This window comes from Dermochelys coriacea, chromosome 6 (genome assembly GCF_009764565.3).
Source record: "Dermochelys coriacea isolate rDerCor1 chromosome 6, rDerCor1.pri.v4, whole genome shotgun sequence".
Classification (NCBI taxonomy): domain Eukaryota; kingdom Metazoa; phylum Chordata; order Testudines; family Dermochelyidae; genus Dermochelys; species Dermochelys coriacea.
This window is the reverse complement of record NC_050073.1, coordinates 4,917,220-4,933,830: the sequence shown is the minus strand read 5'-3', so window position 1 is coordinate 4,933,830 and position 16,611 is coordinate 4,917,220. Positions and strand designations below refer to the sequence as shown.

Here is a 16,611-nt window from a genome sequence, read left to right as displayed (position 1 = left end):
GGGCCTCCGCTTGCTTTGGGGGGAGGAATAGCTCAGTGATTTGAGCATTGGCCTGCTAAACCCAGGGTTGTGAGTTCAGCCCTTGAGGGGGGCATTTAGGGATCTGGGGCAAAAATTGGGGATTGGTCATGCTTTGAGCAGGGGGCTGGACTAGATGACCTCCTGAGGTCCCTTCCAACCCTGATATTCTATGACATGAGGCCTTTCCCCTCTCGTGGGCACTGGCTCCAATCTGACCCCAGGGCATGGGAGATGGCTGGCTCAGGGGGGAAGGGAATGGGACACAGGGCCTTTCTCCTCTACAGGGGGCACCAGCTCCAATTCAACCCCAGCATGGGTCAGAGAGAGTTTCCCTAGTCAATCAGTGGTGGTTTTTCCTTTTCCTGGCAGTGTGGTTTCTTCAAGCGTAATTACAAGGACATGATGGACCATGAGCCAGCGGCTGGGAATGGGGTGGCACCTGCAGAGGTCAGCAATGAGGGAAAGGCAGATGAAGATTGTAAGGAGGCACTCACCACAGATGCTCCCAGTGAATGACCAGACCCTCCCACCCCCTGGACCATGAATCCAAGACCTCCTTCTCTTCCCTCCATCCCCACCCGCCCCTAGGACTGACTCATGCTCAGCCGGGGCCCTGCAATTGCCAGCGTCCCCCAGTGGCCCAAAGGAGGATCACAGCAGCTGTGACTTTGCAGACCCATGTCTATCCCTGTCCTCGTGGCGGGGGTGGCTCCATCCTGCTCCTGGTGGAACGGGTGTCCCCAGGACCTGAACCCCCCTCGCTGGCAGCACAGAGACGGGGGGCAGGGCGGGCCATGGTCCACTCTTCCCCAGGCTAAGGCAAGGCACGGGGGCAAGGTGTGTTGGGAAGCTCCCCCTGAGCTCAGGGAAGGACATAATTTCTCCAGGCCTCCCGGCCAGCGCCTCTCCTCACCAGCTGCCCCATTCACCTCAGTGACGAACAAAGGAAAAAAATCCCCGTGAGATGTGAACAGTGTCTGCAGTCAGGCGACCAGCAGGTCCCAGGACTAGCGCCACACTCACCGAGGGCCAGTGCTTCTGGGCAGCCAGACGTGGCATGTAAGAAAGCATTTGTGGAGCCACATCAACTTCAACAGGTGACTGGGAACATGGCTTTAATAATGACTGTCGACTATTAATCTAGGCCCAGCCCCACACTAGTGAACTCTCCGTTCCTGGAGCCAACTAGAATGCTCATCTATTTATCACCTCGCACACTTACTGATGTATCTGTCTTCTGTGACACTGTATGCTGATGCTTCCATCGCCCGGTGCAATTTCGCTTTCCCTGTTACTTGCTTGAAGTTGCTCTTGCTCTTAGAGACGCAGAGGCTTCTGAGTAGAGAGGTGATTTTACCTCTGTATTCGGCACTGGGGCGACCACAGCTGGAATCCTGTGCCCACAATTCCAGAAGGATGTTGATAAATTGGAGAGGGTTCAAAGAAGAGCCACGAGAATGAGTAAAGGATTAGAAAACCTGCCTTACAGTGAGAGACTCCAGGAGCTCAATCTATTTAGCTTAACAGAGAGGTTTTAAGGGGTGACTTGATCACAGTCTATAAGTGGGAAACAAATATTTGTTAGTGGGCTCTTCCATCTAGCAGAAGAAGGTATAACAAGTTCCAAAGGCCAGAAGTTGAAGCTAGACAAATTCAGACTGGAAATAAGGTGTCAATTTTTAACAGTGAGAGCAATTAACCATTGGCCCAATTTGCCAAGGGCTGTGATGGATTCTCTACCCTGCTAAATTCTAAACCAAGATTGGATTTTTTTTTAAAAAAGACCTTCTCTAGTTTGACCAGGAATTATTTCAGGGAAGGTCTCTGACCTGTTTCCCCCACCCCCCATGATTTCATAGGTCAGACTAGATGATCACAATGGTCCGTTTTGGCCTTGGAATCTATGAATCCATCTTGCAGTGGCAGGGTGAGGATCAAGAATTTCCTGATACAGGGAAGGAAAGCTAATCTTCCTTTTGTTAGGTGCCTCAGCCAGGTGAGCCCTTTCTCATGAAAACCCAGAGAATGATCACCCCATGATAGCCAGCAGCCCAGCACTCACCTGGGATGTAGAAGCCCCCCCAGTTCAAGCCCCTGCTCCCATAACTATTTAAACCAAACGAAAAGCTTCAGTGGGAGGGATTCCCACACTAGAATACCCTATAGCCAGTGGCTAGGGAACTCCCCTGGGAAGATGTGGTTTAAGGTCATTGCTGCAGATCAGGGAGAGTGGGGATTCAAACCTAGGTCTCCTACATCCCACGGGAGTGCTCTAACCAGTGGGCTGCTAATGAGCGACCAGTCCTAAGCTGCTCCCCCCAGGTGTCCTTTGTGCAGGTTAGGTGTGCTTTTGAGCATCCAAAGCCCTACATCTCTTTGTAAATCCACCTCCAGAGTACCCCAACTTTGGTGGAATTTCATGGGAGCAGGGCCTTTGCTTTGACACCCAGGCAACAACTGCTCCGTCCTCTGGCAGGGTTGAACCCTGGCACCTATAAGCACCCATCTCTGGTGCCTGAGCTAAAGGACCTCAATACACAGTCCAGACACTAGAGGGGAGTAAGAGCCATTCTGGGATCATGTGGGTTTCTTTCTCAGGCACACACTAAATTTCCATTGCGAGGGGGCTGATCTTTAACCCACATGGGTAAATACCAATTTCCAAGTGAGGAAATCTCTTGTCTACAAACTGTGGAAACCCCCAGGCCAGGCTGTTTCTTTGACACATATGGGGCTGTTATAACTAGAGCCCTACCAAATTCACGGTCCATTTTCGTAAATTTCACAGTCATGGCATTTTAAAAATCTTGAATGTCCCGGTTTCAGATATTTAAATCTTAAATTTCATGGTGTTGTAACAAAACATGAATGTGCATTTAAAAACAGCAAAAGATAAACATGCAAAGCCCTTAAGACTCAGTATTTCTCAAACTGGGGGTCCCGGTCCAAAAGGGGGGCGCAAGGCTATTGTAGGGGGTCACGATATTGCCACCCTTACTTCTGTGCTGCCTTCACAGCTGGGTGGCTGGAGAGCAGCGGCTGCTGGCCAGGTGCCCAGCTCTGAAGGCAGCGCTGCAGCCAGCAGCAGCACAGAAGTAAGGGTGGCAATACCGTGACCCCCTTACAATAGCCTTGCGCCCCCCTTTTGGGTAGGGGACCCCAGTTTGAGAAACACTGTGTACTTCTGTATACAGTTACCTTATACTATAGGATAGATTTCACGGTCCGTGACACATTTTTCGTGGCCATTAATTTAGGTAGGGCCATAGTTATAACCCCTGCCCCCGGCAATGGGGACTCCAGGGCCAGAGCTGGGTGAATGCAGAGCGTTGGGATTGGGGAGGTGGGAAGAGGGGCCCCAACAGGTTGACACTGATCACCTAGCCAGGAACTAGCGAGTTATACAAATTACTAGGAAATCAGGAGAAAGGGTCTGGAAAGTGTGTTGGATACAAAAAGCCTCCCGGCTGGTCTCTTTAAATGCAGCAATAGTACACTGAGCCCAGTTCTTATTGGGCTAATAAAATACTAGTGATTATAACGCTTTCCACTCACGTAGTTAGCGCTCTCAAAGGCACCTGCAAACAGCCATCGGGTAAGTTCTACAACCCCCGTTAGTTTAGAGCTACAGACCCGAGAGGGGTTTCCCTTCACATCTCCAGCGAGATGCAGCCACCTCTGGGGTAGTGTGTTGCGAAAAACAACATTAACAGAGCACAGCAATGGTTTGGGCCAGGAAGTGGAGAATCCCATACGTCACTGAAATTGCAGGGGGGTTAGGGAAGGTTGATGTCCTGACGCTGGGGATTCTTAATGGCTGCAAACAAGTCAGGATCTCAGTCTGTGTCTCACCTGAGAAACAGCAGCTCCGTGCTCCTGGCAGGGCTCTGAGGTCAGCACTGACTGGAGGGGGAAAACATCCCACCCTGCTCCCTGCAGCACAGCAGTGGGGCCAGCACAGACGACATGGGGAGAGCACCCCCTACTCAAGCCAGGGCTCCAAGTAAGAAGCTGGGCTATTTCAGCCGTGAAGGCAGGCCTCAGACTAGAGAGGCTGCGGGCAGGGCTAGCAGCAGCAGGACTTGAACACAGGACCACTGGATCTTAAGGCCCAAGACCCCACGCTCTGAGCTCCATGACGAGCTCCGCCAGCCAACACGTGCCCTAGCCACTGCTCGTGGGGGAAAGAGCACTGCACTCACTGGGTTATGCGTACCGCCCTTCCCGTCCCCCCCAGACAAATATCGTCCTTCCTGTCCCCCCCAGACGCATACCATCCTTACCATCCCCCGCTGCCCTTTCCCCCCAGACACATACTGCCCTTCCCGTCCCCCCGACACATACTGTCCTTCCCGTCCCCCCCAGACACATACGCCCTTCCCGTCCCCCCCAGACACGTACCGCCCTTCCCATCCCCCCAAACACGTACCATCCTTCCCGTCCCCCCCGACACATACCGCCCTTCCCATCCCCTGCCGCCTCTCCCCCACCAGACACATACCGTCCTTCCCATCCCCCGCTGCCCGTTCCCCCCAGACATGTACTGCCCTTCCCGTCCCCCCCGACACACACTGTCCTTCCCGTCCCCCCGCTGCCCGTCCCTCCCGACACATACCGTTCTTCCCGTCCCTCTCCACCCGTTCCCCCCAGACACGTACCATCCTTTCCATCCCCCTCCACCCGTCCCCCCCAGACACGTACCGCCCTTCCCGTCCCCCTCCTCTCGTCCCCCCCAGACACATACCGTCCTTCCCGTCTCTCCATGCCCATCCCCCCCGACACGTACGGCCCTTCCTGTCCCCCTCCTCCCATTCCCCTCGGACATGTACGGCCCTTCCCGTCCCGCAGCGCCCATTCCCTGCAGACACGTACCAACCTTCCCGTTCCCCTCAGACATGTACAGCCCTTCCCGTCCCCCGCCGCCTGTTCCCCGCAGACACGTACCGACCTTCCCAACCCTCGCAACTTCCCCCCAGACACGTATGGCCCTTCCCGACCGTGCCACCCGGTTCCCCCAGACATGTACCGCCCTTCCCGTGCCCCTCCGCCCGTTCTCCCCAGACACGTACTGCTCATCCCCACCCCACCAGACACGTACTGACCTTCCTGACCCCCGCAGACTGTTCCCATTGGAGGAGGGTGGAGAAATTAAATGAATTCTTTGCATCGGTCTTCATGGCTGAGGATGTGAGGGAGATTCCCATGCCTGAGCCATTCTTTTTAGGTGACAGATCTGAGGAACTGTCCCAGATTGAGGTAAACTGGTTGAAACTATAAGTAAAGAACAATATTGTCAGACACATAGATGAACATAATTTGTTGAGGAGGAGGAGTCACGGTTTTCGTAAAGGGAAATCATGCCTCACCAATCTACTAGAATTCTTTGAGGGGTCAACAAGCATGTGGACAAGGGGGATCCAGTGGATATAGTGTACTTAGATTTTCAGAAAGCCTTTGACAAGGTTCCTCACCAAAGGATCTTACGCAAAGCAAGTTGCCACAGGATAAGAGGGAAGGTGCTCTCACGGATTGGTAACTGGATAAAAGATAGGATGCAAAGGGTAGGTATAAATGGTCAGTTTTCAGAATGGAGAGGGGTAAACAGTGGTGTCCCCCAGGGCTCTGTACTGGGACCAGTCCTATTCAACATATTCATAAATGATCTGGGAAAAGGGGTAATCAGTGAGGTGGCAAAATTTGCAGATGATAAAAAATTACTAAAGATAGTTAAGACCCAGGCAGACTGTGAAGAGCTACAAAAGGATCTCACAAAACTGGGTGACTGGGCAACAAAATGGCAGATGAAATTCAATGTTGATAAATGCAAAGTAATGCACAGTGGAAAGCATAATCCCAACTATACATATAAAATGATGGGGGTCTACATTAGCTGTTACTACTCAAAGAAAGAGACCAAGGAGTCATTGTGGATAGTTCTCTGAAGACGTCCACGCAGTGTGCAGCATCAGTCAAAAAAGCGAACAGAATGCTGGGAATAATTAAGAAAGGGATAGATAACAGGACAGAAAATATCATGTTGCCTCTATATAAATCCATGGTACGCCCACATCTTGAATACTGTGTGCAGATGTGGTCGCCCCCATCTCAAAAAAGATATACTAGAATTGGAAAAGGTTCAGAAAAGGGCAACAAAAATTATTAGGGGTATGGAACGGCTTGCATATGAGGAGAGATGAATAAGATTGGGACTTTTCAGCTTGGAAAAGAGATGGTTAAGGGGAGATATGATTGAGGCCTATAAAATCATGAATGGTGTGGAGAAAGTAGATAAGGAAGCGTTGTTTACTACTTCTCATAACACAAGAACTAGGGGTCAGCAAATGAAATTAATAGGCAGCAGGTTTAAAACAAACAAAAGGAAGTATTTCTTCACACAACACACAGTCAACCTGTGGAAATCCTTGCCAGATGATGTTGTGAAGACCAAGACAATAACAGGGTTCAAAAAAGAACTAGATAAGTTCATGGAGGACAGGTCCATCAATGGCTATTAGCCCGGATAGGCAGGGATGGTGTCCCCAGCCACTGTTTGCCAGAAGCTGGGAATGAGCGACAGGGGATGGATCACTCAATGGTTGCCTGTTCTGTTCATTCCTCTGAGGCACCTGGCATTGGCCACTGTTGGAAGACAGGATACTGGGCTAGATGGACCTTTGGTCTGACCCAGTAGGGCCATTCTTATATTCTTATGTTCCCCCCAGACACGTGCGGCCCTTCCTGTCCCCTGCCACCCGTTCCCCCCAGACGTAGTCCCCTCCCCTTCTACCCTGGAGCTTGAATCAGGCCACCTTGAGCCATCACAGTGATCCTCCTACTACCAATCCCCTCAGTGTCCACTGCAGCTTCCACTTTTCCTTCATTGCCCCGCCAGGTACATATTCCCTTCCCGGTGCCCTGGTCCCAATCACCCCAGCCCGGCGCTCTCCTTGCTTCCTGCCTCATCACCCTCCTCCTCCTCCCGCCTGCTCTGTCCGAGCTGGGACGCACCCCAGTCCCCCAATGGGATCACTTCAGTTGGCTCCTGGCCCAGGTGAGTTCTCTGGTGCTGGGTCATGGCCGCCTTCTGCCCGAAGCCCTTCCCGCAGTGGCTGCAGCGGTAGGGCCGCTCCCCAGTGTGGGTGCTCTGGTGCTGGAGCAGGGCAGAGCTGCGGCTGAAGGCCTTGCCGCAGTCAGCGCAGGTGTAGGGCTTGAGCCCGGTGTGGGTGCGCCGGTGGATGTTGTAGGTGGAGCTGACGCTGAAGCTCTTGCCGCACTGGGGGCAGCGGTAGGGCCGCTCGCCGGTGTGGGTGCGCCGGTGCTGCAGCAGTGCCGAGCTGACGCCGAAGGCCTTGCCGCAGTCACCACAGACGTAGGGCCGCTCGCCCCGGTGGGTGCGCTGGTGCTGCAGCAGGTTGGAGCTCTGGTTGAAGCCCTTGCCGCACTGCAGGCAGCGGTAGGGCCGCTCGCCCATGTGGGTGCGCTGGTGCCGGATGAGGTGGGAGCTCTCCACAAAGCGCTTGCCACACTCGGCGCAGCCGTAGGGCTTCTCACCAGTGTGGGTGCGCCGGTGCCGCAGCAGGTCGGCGCTGAGCCGGAAGGCCTTGCCGCAGTCCGGGCAGCCGAAGGGGCGCTCGCCAGTGTGGAAGCGCTGGTGCTGGGTCACCTTGGAGCTCTGGGCGAAACGCTTGCCGCACTGTGGGCAGGGGAAGGGCTTCTCCCCCGTGTGCACCCGCCGGTGCTGCGCCAGGTCCGAGCTATGCCCGAAGCTGCGCCCACACTCCCCGCAGGTGTAGGGGCGCTCGCCCGTGTGCGTGCGCTGGTGGATGATGAGGTTGGAGCTCTGAGAGAAGGCCTTGCCGCACTCAGTGCACTTGTAGGGGCGCTCGCCGGTGTGGGAGCGCCGGTGCTGCGCCAGGTGCGAGTCCTGCCGGTAGCTCTTGCCGCACTCGGGGCAGGTGTAGGGCTTTTCCCCCGTGTGTGTGCGGCGGTGGCGGGCCAGGTGCGAGCTGTTCCCGAAGCACTTCCCGCAGTCAGGGCAGATGGTGGATTTCTGCCCCTTGAGGGGTTTGGGAAGCAGCTCGGGGTCCTCTGACCCTTTAGGTGTCTCCCCAGTGGGATCTCCCTGCTGCCGTCCCACGCAAATGGTGTCTCCCCATGCAGGGCTCTGGGACATCCCACGAGACTCTGTTCCTGCAGGTCCTTCCGGCTGGGGATTCTCCTCCTCTGTCCCGGCACCTGCTGGAAGAGAGAGAGAGAGTCCAGACAGGGCTGCGCCGGGGAGAGGGGATGGCAAATGGCTTTGCTACAAAGAAATCAACATTTGTACCAATCCCACAGCCAGAGCCCCCCAGACCCTGATCTGATGTGCTTCATCCTGCTCAGTGCTGCTCAGAGATGAGACTGAGACCAGAGCCCCATTACGCCAGGCGCTGCACAGACCCTGACTGAGATCCGGGGCCCCATTACGCTGCGCACTGCACAGACCCCGGCTAAAATCAGGGCCCCCTGGTGCCAGGCGCTGCACTCCCACCCCCAGAAAAACAGTCCCTGGCCTCACAACCTAGAGAGCCAAGAAGTGACGGGGAAAGGGAGGCCCGGAGAGGGGAAGCGGCTCCCCAGGGCCCTGCCGCCGAGCCCAGAGGCGGAGTTGGGGGGCCGGGGGAATAGAACCCAGGCGTCCTGACGGCCCGGCCCGGCCCGGCTTCGGAGAGCAACAGCGATCGCCCCCCTGCGCTTCCTCTTCTCTGCGGCCTCTTCCCGAGCTCCCGGGTCTGCCCCACGCTGGACAAGCCCGGCCGGCCAGCAGGACCCCCCCCGGCTCCGGGGGCGGCGAGTGTAACCCAGCCTCTGGCGGAACCGGGGCTCCCCCCTTCGCTCATTCCTCACCGGAGCGGGCGCCTCTGGGGATCCCCCTTCCCGGGGAGCCCTGGAGATCCGGGAGCCTCGGCTCGTCCCCTGGCTCCATGCGGGAGGGCGCTGGGGGGGGGGAAGGAAACAGCAGCTATTTGCTACACACAAAGCTCCCTGGGTTTAATCCACAGCCCCCCCCCATCCCGGCCGGGGGGGTCTCTCTGGCCCCCCTTTGCCTCCGATCCCCCCACCCCGGCCCTGCGGGTTCCCCTGCCCGGCGCGCCGCTCGCTGGGCTCCCCTGGGTGCCGGGCGCGCTGGCCCCGCGCTGGGACCCCGCCGCCGCCGCTTTCCGAGGGGGCAGCTGGGAACAGGAAGGTCCCTGCGTTATTCAGACCCCTTCGCGGCACTTCCGAGTCCTTGCGAGGAGCCAGCGGCCTGAGGAGCTCGGCTGGTTGCGGCTGCGGGGCAGATTTTCCCAGGGAAGAGGGGCGAGAGCTCACCCTGGGGTGGGGCTGGGTATTCAGGGATCCCTCGCCGGGTGCTGAAATGCAGCCACCTCTGGGGTGGGGGCTGGGTATTCAGGGATCCCTCGCTGGGTGCTGAAATGCAGCGGCCCCTGGGGTGGGGACGGGGTATTCAGGGATCTCTCGCCAGGTGCTGAAATGCAGCCACCTCTGGGGTGGGGACGGGGTATTCAGGGATCCCTTGCCGGGTGCTGAAATGCAGCCACCCCTGGGGTAGAGGCTGGGTATTCAGGGATCCCTCGCCAGGTGCTGAAATGCAGCCACCTCTGGGGTGGGGGCTGGGTATTCAGGGTTATCACCCTTGCCGGGTGCTGAAATGCAGTGGCCCCTGGGGTGGAGCGCAGGGGCTGTTTACCCAACAATTCCTTCCCAGCAGCCACCTCTGGGGGGGAGCACGGCTCTTCTCAGCTCTCCACTCTTAGTTCCAAAGGTTGTAAACACCGAGGCAGGGTCCGTGTACCACACACAACGGATGTCCCTTTATTATCAATGTAGCAAAACTGGCTGGCTTTATTGTCCGGGCTGGGGGTGGCCAATCTCTGGCTCCGGAGCCACACGCGGCTCTTCAGAAGTGAAGATGCGGCTCCTTGTACAGGCACCGACTCCGGGGCTGGAGTAGGGTAACCAGACAGCAAGTGTGAACAATTGGGACAGGGGGTGAGGGGCAATAGGAGCCTATATAAGAAAAAGTCCCCAAAATCGGGATGTCTGGTCACCCTAGGCTGGAGCCACAGGCGCCAACTTTCCAATGTGCCGGGGGTGCTCACTGCTCAGCCCCTGGCTCTGCCAAAGGCTGTGCCCCCACTCCATCCCTTCCCGCCCCCTCCCCTGAGCCTGTCGTACCCTCGCTCCCACCCCCAGCCCTCCAGAACCTCCTGCACGCCATGAAACGGCTGATCGAGAGGTGCCGGAGGGAGGGGGAGGTGCTGATCTGCGGGGCTGCAGATGGGCGGGAGGCGCTGGGAGCGGGATGTGGGAGCTGATGGGGGGCTGCTGACATATTACTGTGGCTCTTTGGCAATATACATTGATAAATTCTGGCTCCTTCTCGGGCTCAAATTGGCCATCCCTGGTCTGGGAGATTCCTGCGTACCTGACTCTACTGCTCACCTATTGTGAGACCTTGGGCAAATCGTTCCTCTCTTTGTGGGTGTTTCCCTCCTGCCTAGGCTGACCAGACAGCAAGTGTCAAAAATCGGAACAGGAGGTGGGGGGTAATAGGTGCCTATGTGAGAAAAAGATGCCAAAATCGGGACTGTCCCTATAAAATCGGGACATCTGGTCACCCTACTCCTGCCCTTTGTCTATCTCATATTAACCTCTTTAGGGCCTCCATTATCTCTTATTCTGTGTCTGCGCCGCACCTGGCACAATGGAGCCCTGATCTTACATGAGGCCGTTAAGATTAACAATAATAAGAGTAATTATTAATAATTAAGAGTAAAGTAGTCTTTCCGCTAGTCTCCCAGTCTTGAAACAAAGCATTTTCTGTATGAAACAAAAACAGATTTTATTTATGGGGGTCTTTGCAAATGACAGATACAACCCGCCTCTTGTCCAAAGTCATTACGGCAGAGCGTTGGGCCATTTGCGTCCCTGATTGGAGTCTCCGAAGATGCTAACGCCATTGGCCAGTCTGATGTCTTGCTGATCTCGTGGATCTGTGGTGGGGCTAGGAGGGGAAAGGATACAGCTCCCCAATCGCACAAGAAGACAGAGAATCCAAGAATCATGAACAAAACAGAATTCAACAGCTGCTTTCAAACAGGTGCCATGCCTGCGTTTTTCTGTCACGGGGAGGGTGTGTTACTTACAGGCCTGTTCCAACACCCATGGGAATTAGTGGAAAGGTTATCAATGGCCCAGATCCCCAGCTGGTGTGACTAGGCCAGGGTGACCAGACAGCATCTGTGAAAAATCGGGACGGGGTGGGGGGGGTAATAGACTTCTATATAAGAAAAAGCCTCAAATATCGGGACTGTTCCTATAAAATTGGGACATCTGGTCACCCTGGAATGGGCTGTAGATCCACCGGAATCAATGAGGCGATGCCAGTTGACACCAGCTCAGGCTCTGGCCCACTGATTGTGATGGGAATTGGATCAGGCCCTGAATCTCAGGAATCAACCAACAGTCTTGAGTCTCTTTGGAGTCTGTACTTGGATGCCAAGCCCTGCACTGGGCCTTTTTTACCCGAGCATTCAGCCTTTATCGTAGCCAGTGCTATTACAATATGGAACCTGCCTCTCGCCCGCCTCAGCTCAGCGTGTGAGTGTCTTTCAGTCCCATCAACACTAGTGGCTCTGTCAGCTCAGAAAAGGAAGTGAACAGGATGATCTTGTGGAGAAAGGTATTGTACCGGGACTCAAGAGAGCTGGGATCGATTCCTGGGGTAAATGCTTCAAAAGTGACTGAGGAGCCTAAATCACAGTTTCAAAAGTGGATGAAGCACTTAGGAGCCTTTCAATGAGACTTAGGTGACTAATTCACTTTTGAAATGGGACTTAAGGCTTGTCTACACTATGGAGCTTTGGCCAGTATAGCTATGCCAGCAGTTCCCCCTAGTGGATACATAGTGTAAGCTGTCAGAAGAATAGCTACACCATCTACCCGAACATGCCAAAAGAAGCCCTCTTCTATCAGTATAGTTGTGTGTACACCAGGGGTTCTGCTGGCACAGCTATGTCAGCTGATCCAGGCACGGATTTTTTCACAATCCCCGATGACACAGCTAGGCCAACAAAACTTTGTGGTGTAGACCAGGCCTTAGGCTCCTAAGTCACTTAGCCGCTTTTACAAATGTTACCCTTAGTCTTTCTGTCTCTCTACTATAAAATGGAAGAAACGCTCCTCACTTTCCCTGTCTCGGATTTAGGCTGTGAGCTCTTTGGGGCAGGGACTGACTTATTGTGCGTTTGTGCAGTGCACCGTGGGGACACTGATTTCAGTCAGGGTATGTGTAGGGCCTGGTACAATGGAGGCCTTTATCTCAGAAAGGATCTGTGCAGTGCCTGTCAGCTGGGAACCTGCTCCCAGTCAGAGTCTGTGCAGCACCTGGCACAATGGGGATGCTGATCTCAGCTGGGGCATCCAGGTGCTATTGTAATAATACAGTGTCTTTAACATAAGTCATGCCTAATGTATAAGGCCCTACCAAATTCATGGTCCATTTCAGTCATGGTCACAGGATTTTAAACATAATACATTTCACAGTTTCAGATATTTAAACCTGAAATTTCACGGTTTGGTAACCTTGGGGGTCCCAACCCCAAACAGGGTCGGGGGGGGAAGAGTTCCAACGTTTTTGTAGGGGGTCATGATATTGCCACTCTTACTTCTGTGCTGCTGCCTTCAGAGCTGGGCAGCCAGGGGGCAGCTGCTGGCCGGGCACCCAGCTCTGAAGGCAGCGCCACCGCCAGCAGCAGCGTAGAACGAAGGGTGCTGGCAATACCACACTATGCCATGTCACACTCACGTTTGCGCTGCTGCCGGTGGCAGCATGCCGGCAGCGCTGAACTCACAGCCAGCGGCCGCGGAGCTTCCTGCAGCCAGGGGAGGTTCCCAGAGATGGGTCTGACCCGACCTTGGGAGCAGCCTGTGCAGAGGAAGAGGAAGTCCTGTCCCTCTCCAGCCCATCCAGGACTAGCAGTTGGAGCCTAGAGCTTGGGAGTTAAAGGGCTCCACTGCTTGGGCTGGCTGTGTGTGGGGTGGGGGTCACCCTAGCACCCCCCGACCATGGGGCCCTTGGCGGTCGCCCATTTGTCCACATGTAAGGCCAGCCCTGCCCCTGCAATAGCCAGATTTCACGGAGGAGATCAGATTTCATGGTCCCTGACACATTTTTCACGGCCATGAATTTGGTAGGGCCCAACTAATGTAAGGCAGATCCATGGCTGGCTCCTCCTGCACATGGAGTCTCTGATGCTAGACAAGGTGGGAGCTCTGGCTGAAGGATTTCCCACATTCGAGGCATTTATAGAGTCTCTTGCCCAAGTGGACTCTCTGGTGCTCGATGAGGTTGGAGCTCCAGCTGAACCGTCTCTGGCACATGGGGCATTTGTAGGGTCTCTCCCCAGTGTGGGTCTCCTGGTGCTGAGTGAGAATTTAGCACTGACCAAGCTCTTCCCGCATTCGGGGCATTTATAGGGTTTCTCTCCCATGTGGCTCCTTTGGTGTTTGATAAGGGCTGAGTTCTGGCTAAAACTCTTCCCACACTTAGGGCATATATGGGGTCTCTCTCCTATGTGGGTTTTCTGATGCTAAATCAGGGTTGAGCTCTGGCTGAAGCTCTTCCTGCACTGGGGGCAACTATAGGGCCTCTCTGACATGTGGATCCTCCAGTGTTTCATGAGGTCCGAGTTCTGATTGAAGCTTTTCCTGCAGTCAGAGCATTTGTAGGGCTGCTCCCCAGTGTGGATGCGCTGGTGCTGGATCAGGTTGGAGCTCTGTCTGAAGCTGTGTCCACAATCAGGGCAGAAGTAGGATCTGTAACCCAGGTGGGTCTTCTGATGGGTGAGCAGGTTGGAAGCTCTTTCCGCACTGGGGACACTTTTAGGGCCTCTGTCCTGTATGGATCTTCTGGTATCTCATCAGAGTCGAGCTCTGGCTGAACCTTTTTCCGCATTGGGAGCAGCGATGGAGTTTGACCCCTGTGTGGGTCTTCTGGTGGCTGATCAGCTTGGAGTTCCAGAGGAACCTTTTCCCACACTCCTCTCACCTGTAGGGCTGCTCACCTGTGTGGACCCGCTGATGGCTGAGCAGGTGCAAACTGCTCACAAAGCTCTTCCCACACAGGTGGCAACTGTACGGCCGCTCTCTGGTATGGATCCTCTGGTGGGTCATGAGTTTGGAACTGTGGCTGAAGTTCCTCTCACAGGTCATCACATCAGCCACGCCATCAGGGGCTCGTTCACGTGCACATCTACCAATGTGATATATGCCGTCATGTGCCAGCAATGCCCCTCTGCCATGTACTATAAGGTGGATAGAAAGCTGGCTAGATTGTCGGGCTCAACGGGTAGTGATCAATGGCTCTATGTCTAGTTGGCAGCTGGTATCAAGTGGAGTGCCCCAAGTGTCAGGCTTGGGGCCGGTTTTGTTCAATATCTTCATTAATGATCTGGAGGATGGTGTGGATTGCACCCTCAGCAAGTTTGCAAATGACACTAAACTGGGAGGAGAGGTAGATACGCTGGAGGGTAGGGATAGGATACAGAGGGCCCTAGACAAATTAGAGGATTGGGCCAAAAGAAATCTAATGAGGTTCAACAAGGACAAGTGCAGAGTCCTGCATACAGGACGGAAGAATCCCATGCACCGCTACAGACTAGGGACCGAATGGCTAGCCAGCATTTCTGCAGAAAGGGACCTAGGGGTTACAGTGGATGAGAAGCTGGATATGAATCAACAGTGTGCCGTTGTTGCCAAGAAGGCCAATGGCCTTTTGGGATGTATAAGTAGGGGCATTGCCAGCAGATCGAGGGACGTGATGGTTCCCCTCTATTCCACATTGGTGAGGCCTCATCTGGAGTTCTGTGTTCAGTTTTGGGCCCCACACTACAGGAAGGATGTGGAAAAATTGGAAAACGTCCAGCGGAGGGCAACAAAAATGATTAGGGGACTGGAACACATGACTTATGAGGAGAGGCTGAGGGAACTGGGATTGTTTAGTCTGCGGAAGAGAAGAATGAGAGGGGATTTAATAGCTGCTTTCAACTACCTGAGTGGGGGTTCCAAAGAGGATGGATCTAGACTGTTCTCAGTGGTAGCAGATGACAGAACAAGGAGTAATGGTCTCAAGTAGCAGTGGGGGAGGTTTAGGTTGGATATTAGGAAAAACTTTTTCACTAGGAGGGTGGTGAAGCACTGGAATGCGTTACCTAGGGAGATGGTGGAATCTCCTTCCTTAGAAGTTTTTAAGGTCAGGCTTGACAAAGCCCTGGCTGGGATGATTTAGTTGGGGATTGGTCCTGCTTTGAGCAGGGGGTTCGACTAGATGACCTCCTGAGGTCCCTTCCAACCCTGATATTCTATGATTCTATGTACATTGGCCAAACCGGGCAGTCTCTACACAAAAGAATAAATGGACACAAATCTGACATCAGGAATCACAACATTCAAAAACCAGTAGGAGAACACTTCAACCTCTCTGGTCACTCAGTAACAGACCTAAAGGTGGCAATTTTGCAACAGAAATGCTTCAAAAACAGACTCCAATGAGAAACTGCTGAACTGAAATTAATTTGCAAACTAGATACTGTTAACTTGGGCTTGAATAAAGACTGGGAGTGGCTGGGTCATTACACAAATTGAATCTATTTCCCCATGTTAAGTATCCTCACACCTTCTTGTCAACTGTCTGAAATGGGCCATGTTGATTATCACTACAAAAGTTTTTTTTTTCATGCTGATAATAGCTCATCTTAATTAATTAGCCTCTTAGAGTTGGTATGGCAACTTCCACCTTTTCATGTTCTCTGTACGTATATATATCTTCTTACTATATGTTCCATTCTATGCATCTGATGAAATGTGCTGTAGCCCATGAAAGCTCAAATAAATTTGTTAGTCTCTAAGGTGCCACAAGTACTCCTGTTCTTTTTGCGGATATAGACTAACACGGCTGCTACTCTGAAATCTAATAAACCGAGTTGTTTACAGCTGATGGACCTGCTAAGCAGGTGAAAGGGGCTCTGCGTATCCTCCATTTCCCTCTTCCACTTCACCGATTTTCACCCCAAATCAACAGGGTTCTGTCCCTTGATGCTTAGAAAATTCCCTGAAATGGATATTTCTTGGTTGGAGCCTTCTGGCCATACAAGGCTTCCTTCCTTCTGTGCTGCCTTTTTCTTTCCAGTGCAACCTTTCTGCACTCTGATGATGTTACCTCAGTTCGGCCTCATATTTAATCAGCCATGCCATCTAGGAATATCAAATCAGAATTGCATTAGCACTTTACTTATTTAGCAAGCAAAGACATTACTCTTGGGGGGGCAGTTACTTTTTCTATATCTTAACATTAGGGTTATTCACTTGGTCTGGCGATTACTCCAGGAAGTAAGTAGTCCTTTTCATGCACATTATTTGTCTTACAGACCCAGAAGCCCTAGTCATGGGTTAGGACCCTCCTGTGCTAGGGACTGTACAAACAGAACAAAAAGCCAGACCCTGCCTCAAAGAATCACTCTAGTTTTGAGAGGCGTCACTCAAAGGCAT

At 53.6% G+C, this 16,611-nt stretch overlaps 1 protein-coding gene and 1 pseudogene across 1 annotated transcript in view; one reads left to right on the top strand and one right to left on the bottom strand.

The window, feature by feature from the left end:
• The window catches only part of ITGAL (integrin subunit alpha L), a 28,032-nt gene extending 26,237 nt beyond the window's left edge, over positions 1-1,795 (top strand). Inside the window, exon 30 of the mRNA XM_038404025.2 lies at positions 391-1,795. Coding sequence (XP_038259953.1) covers positions 391-537 — 147 coding nt within the window. The 3' untranslated portion in view covers positions 538-1,795. The remainder of the gene's footprint in view (positions 1-390) is intronic.
• Positions 1,796-6,707: 4,912 nt separating this feature from the next.
• The window catches only part of LOC119856496, a 60,557-nt pseudogene continuing 50,653 nt past the window's right edge, over positions 6,708-16,611 (bottom strand).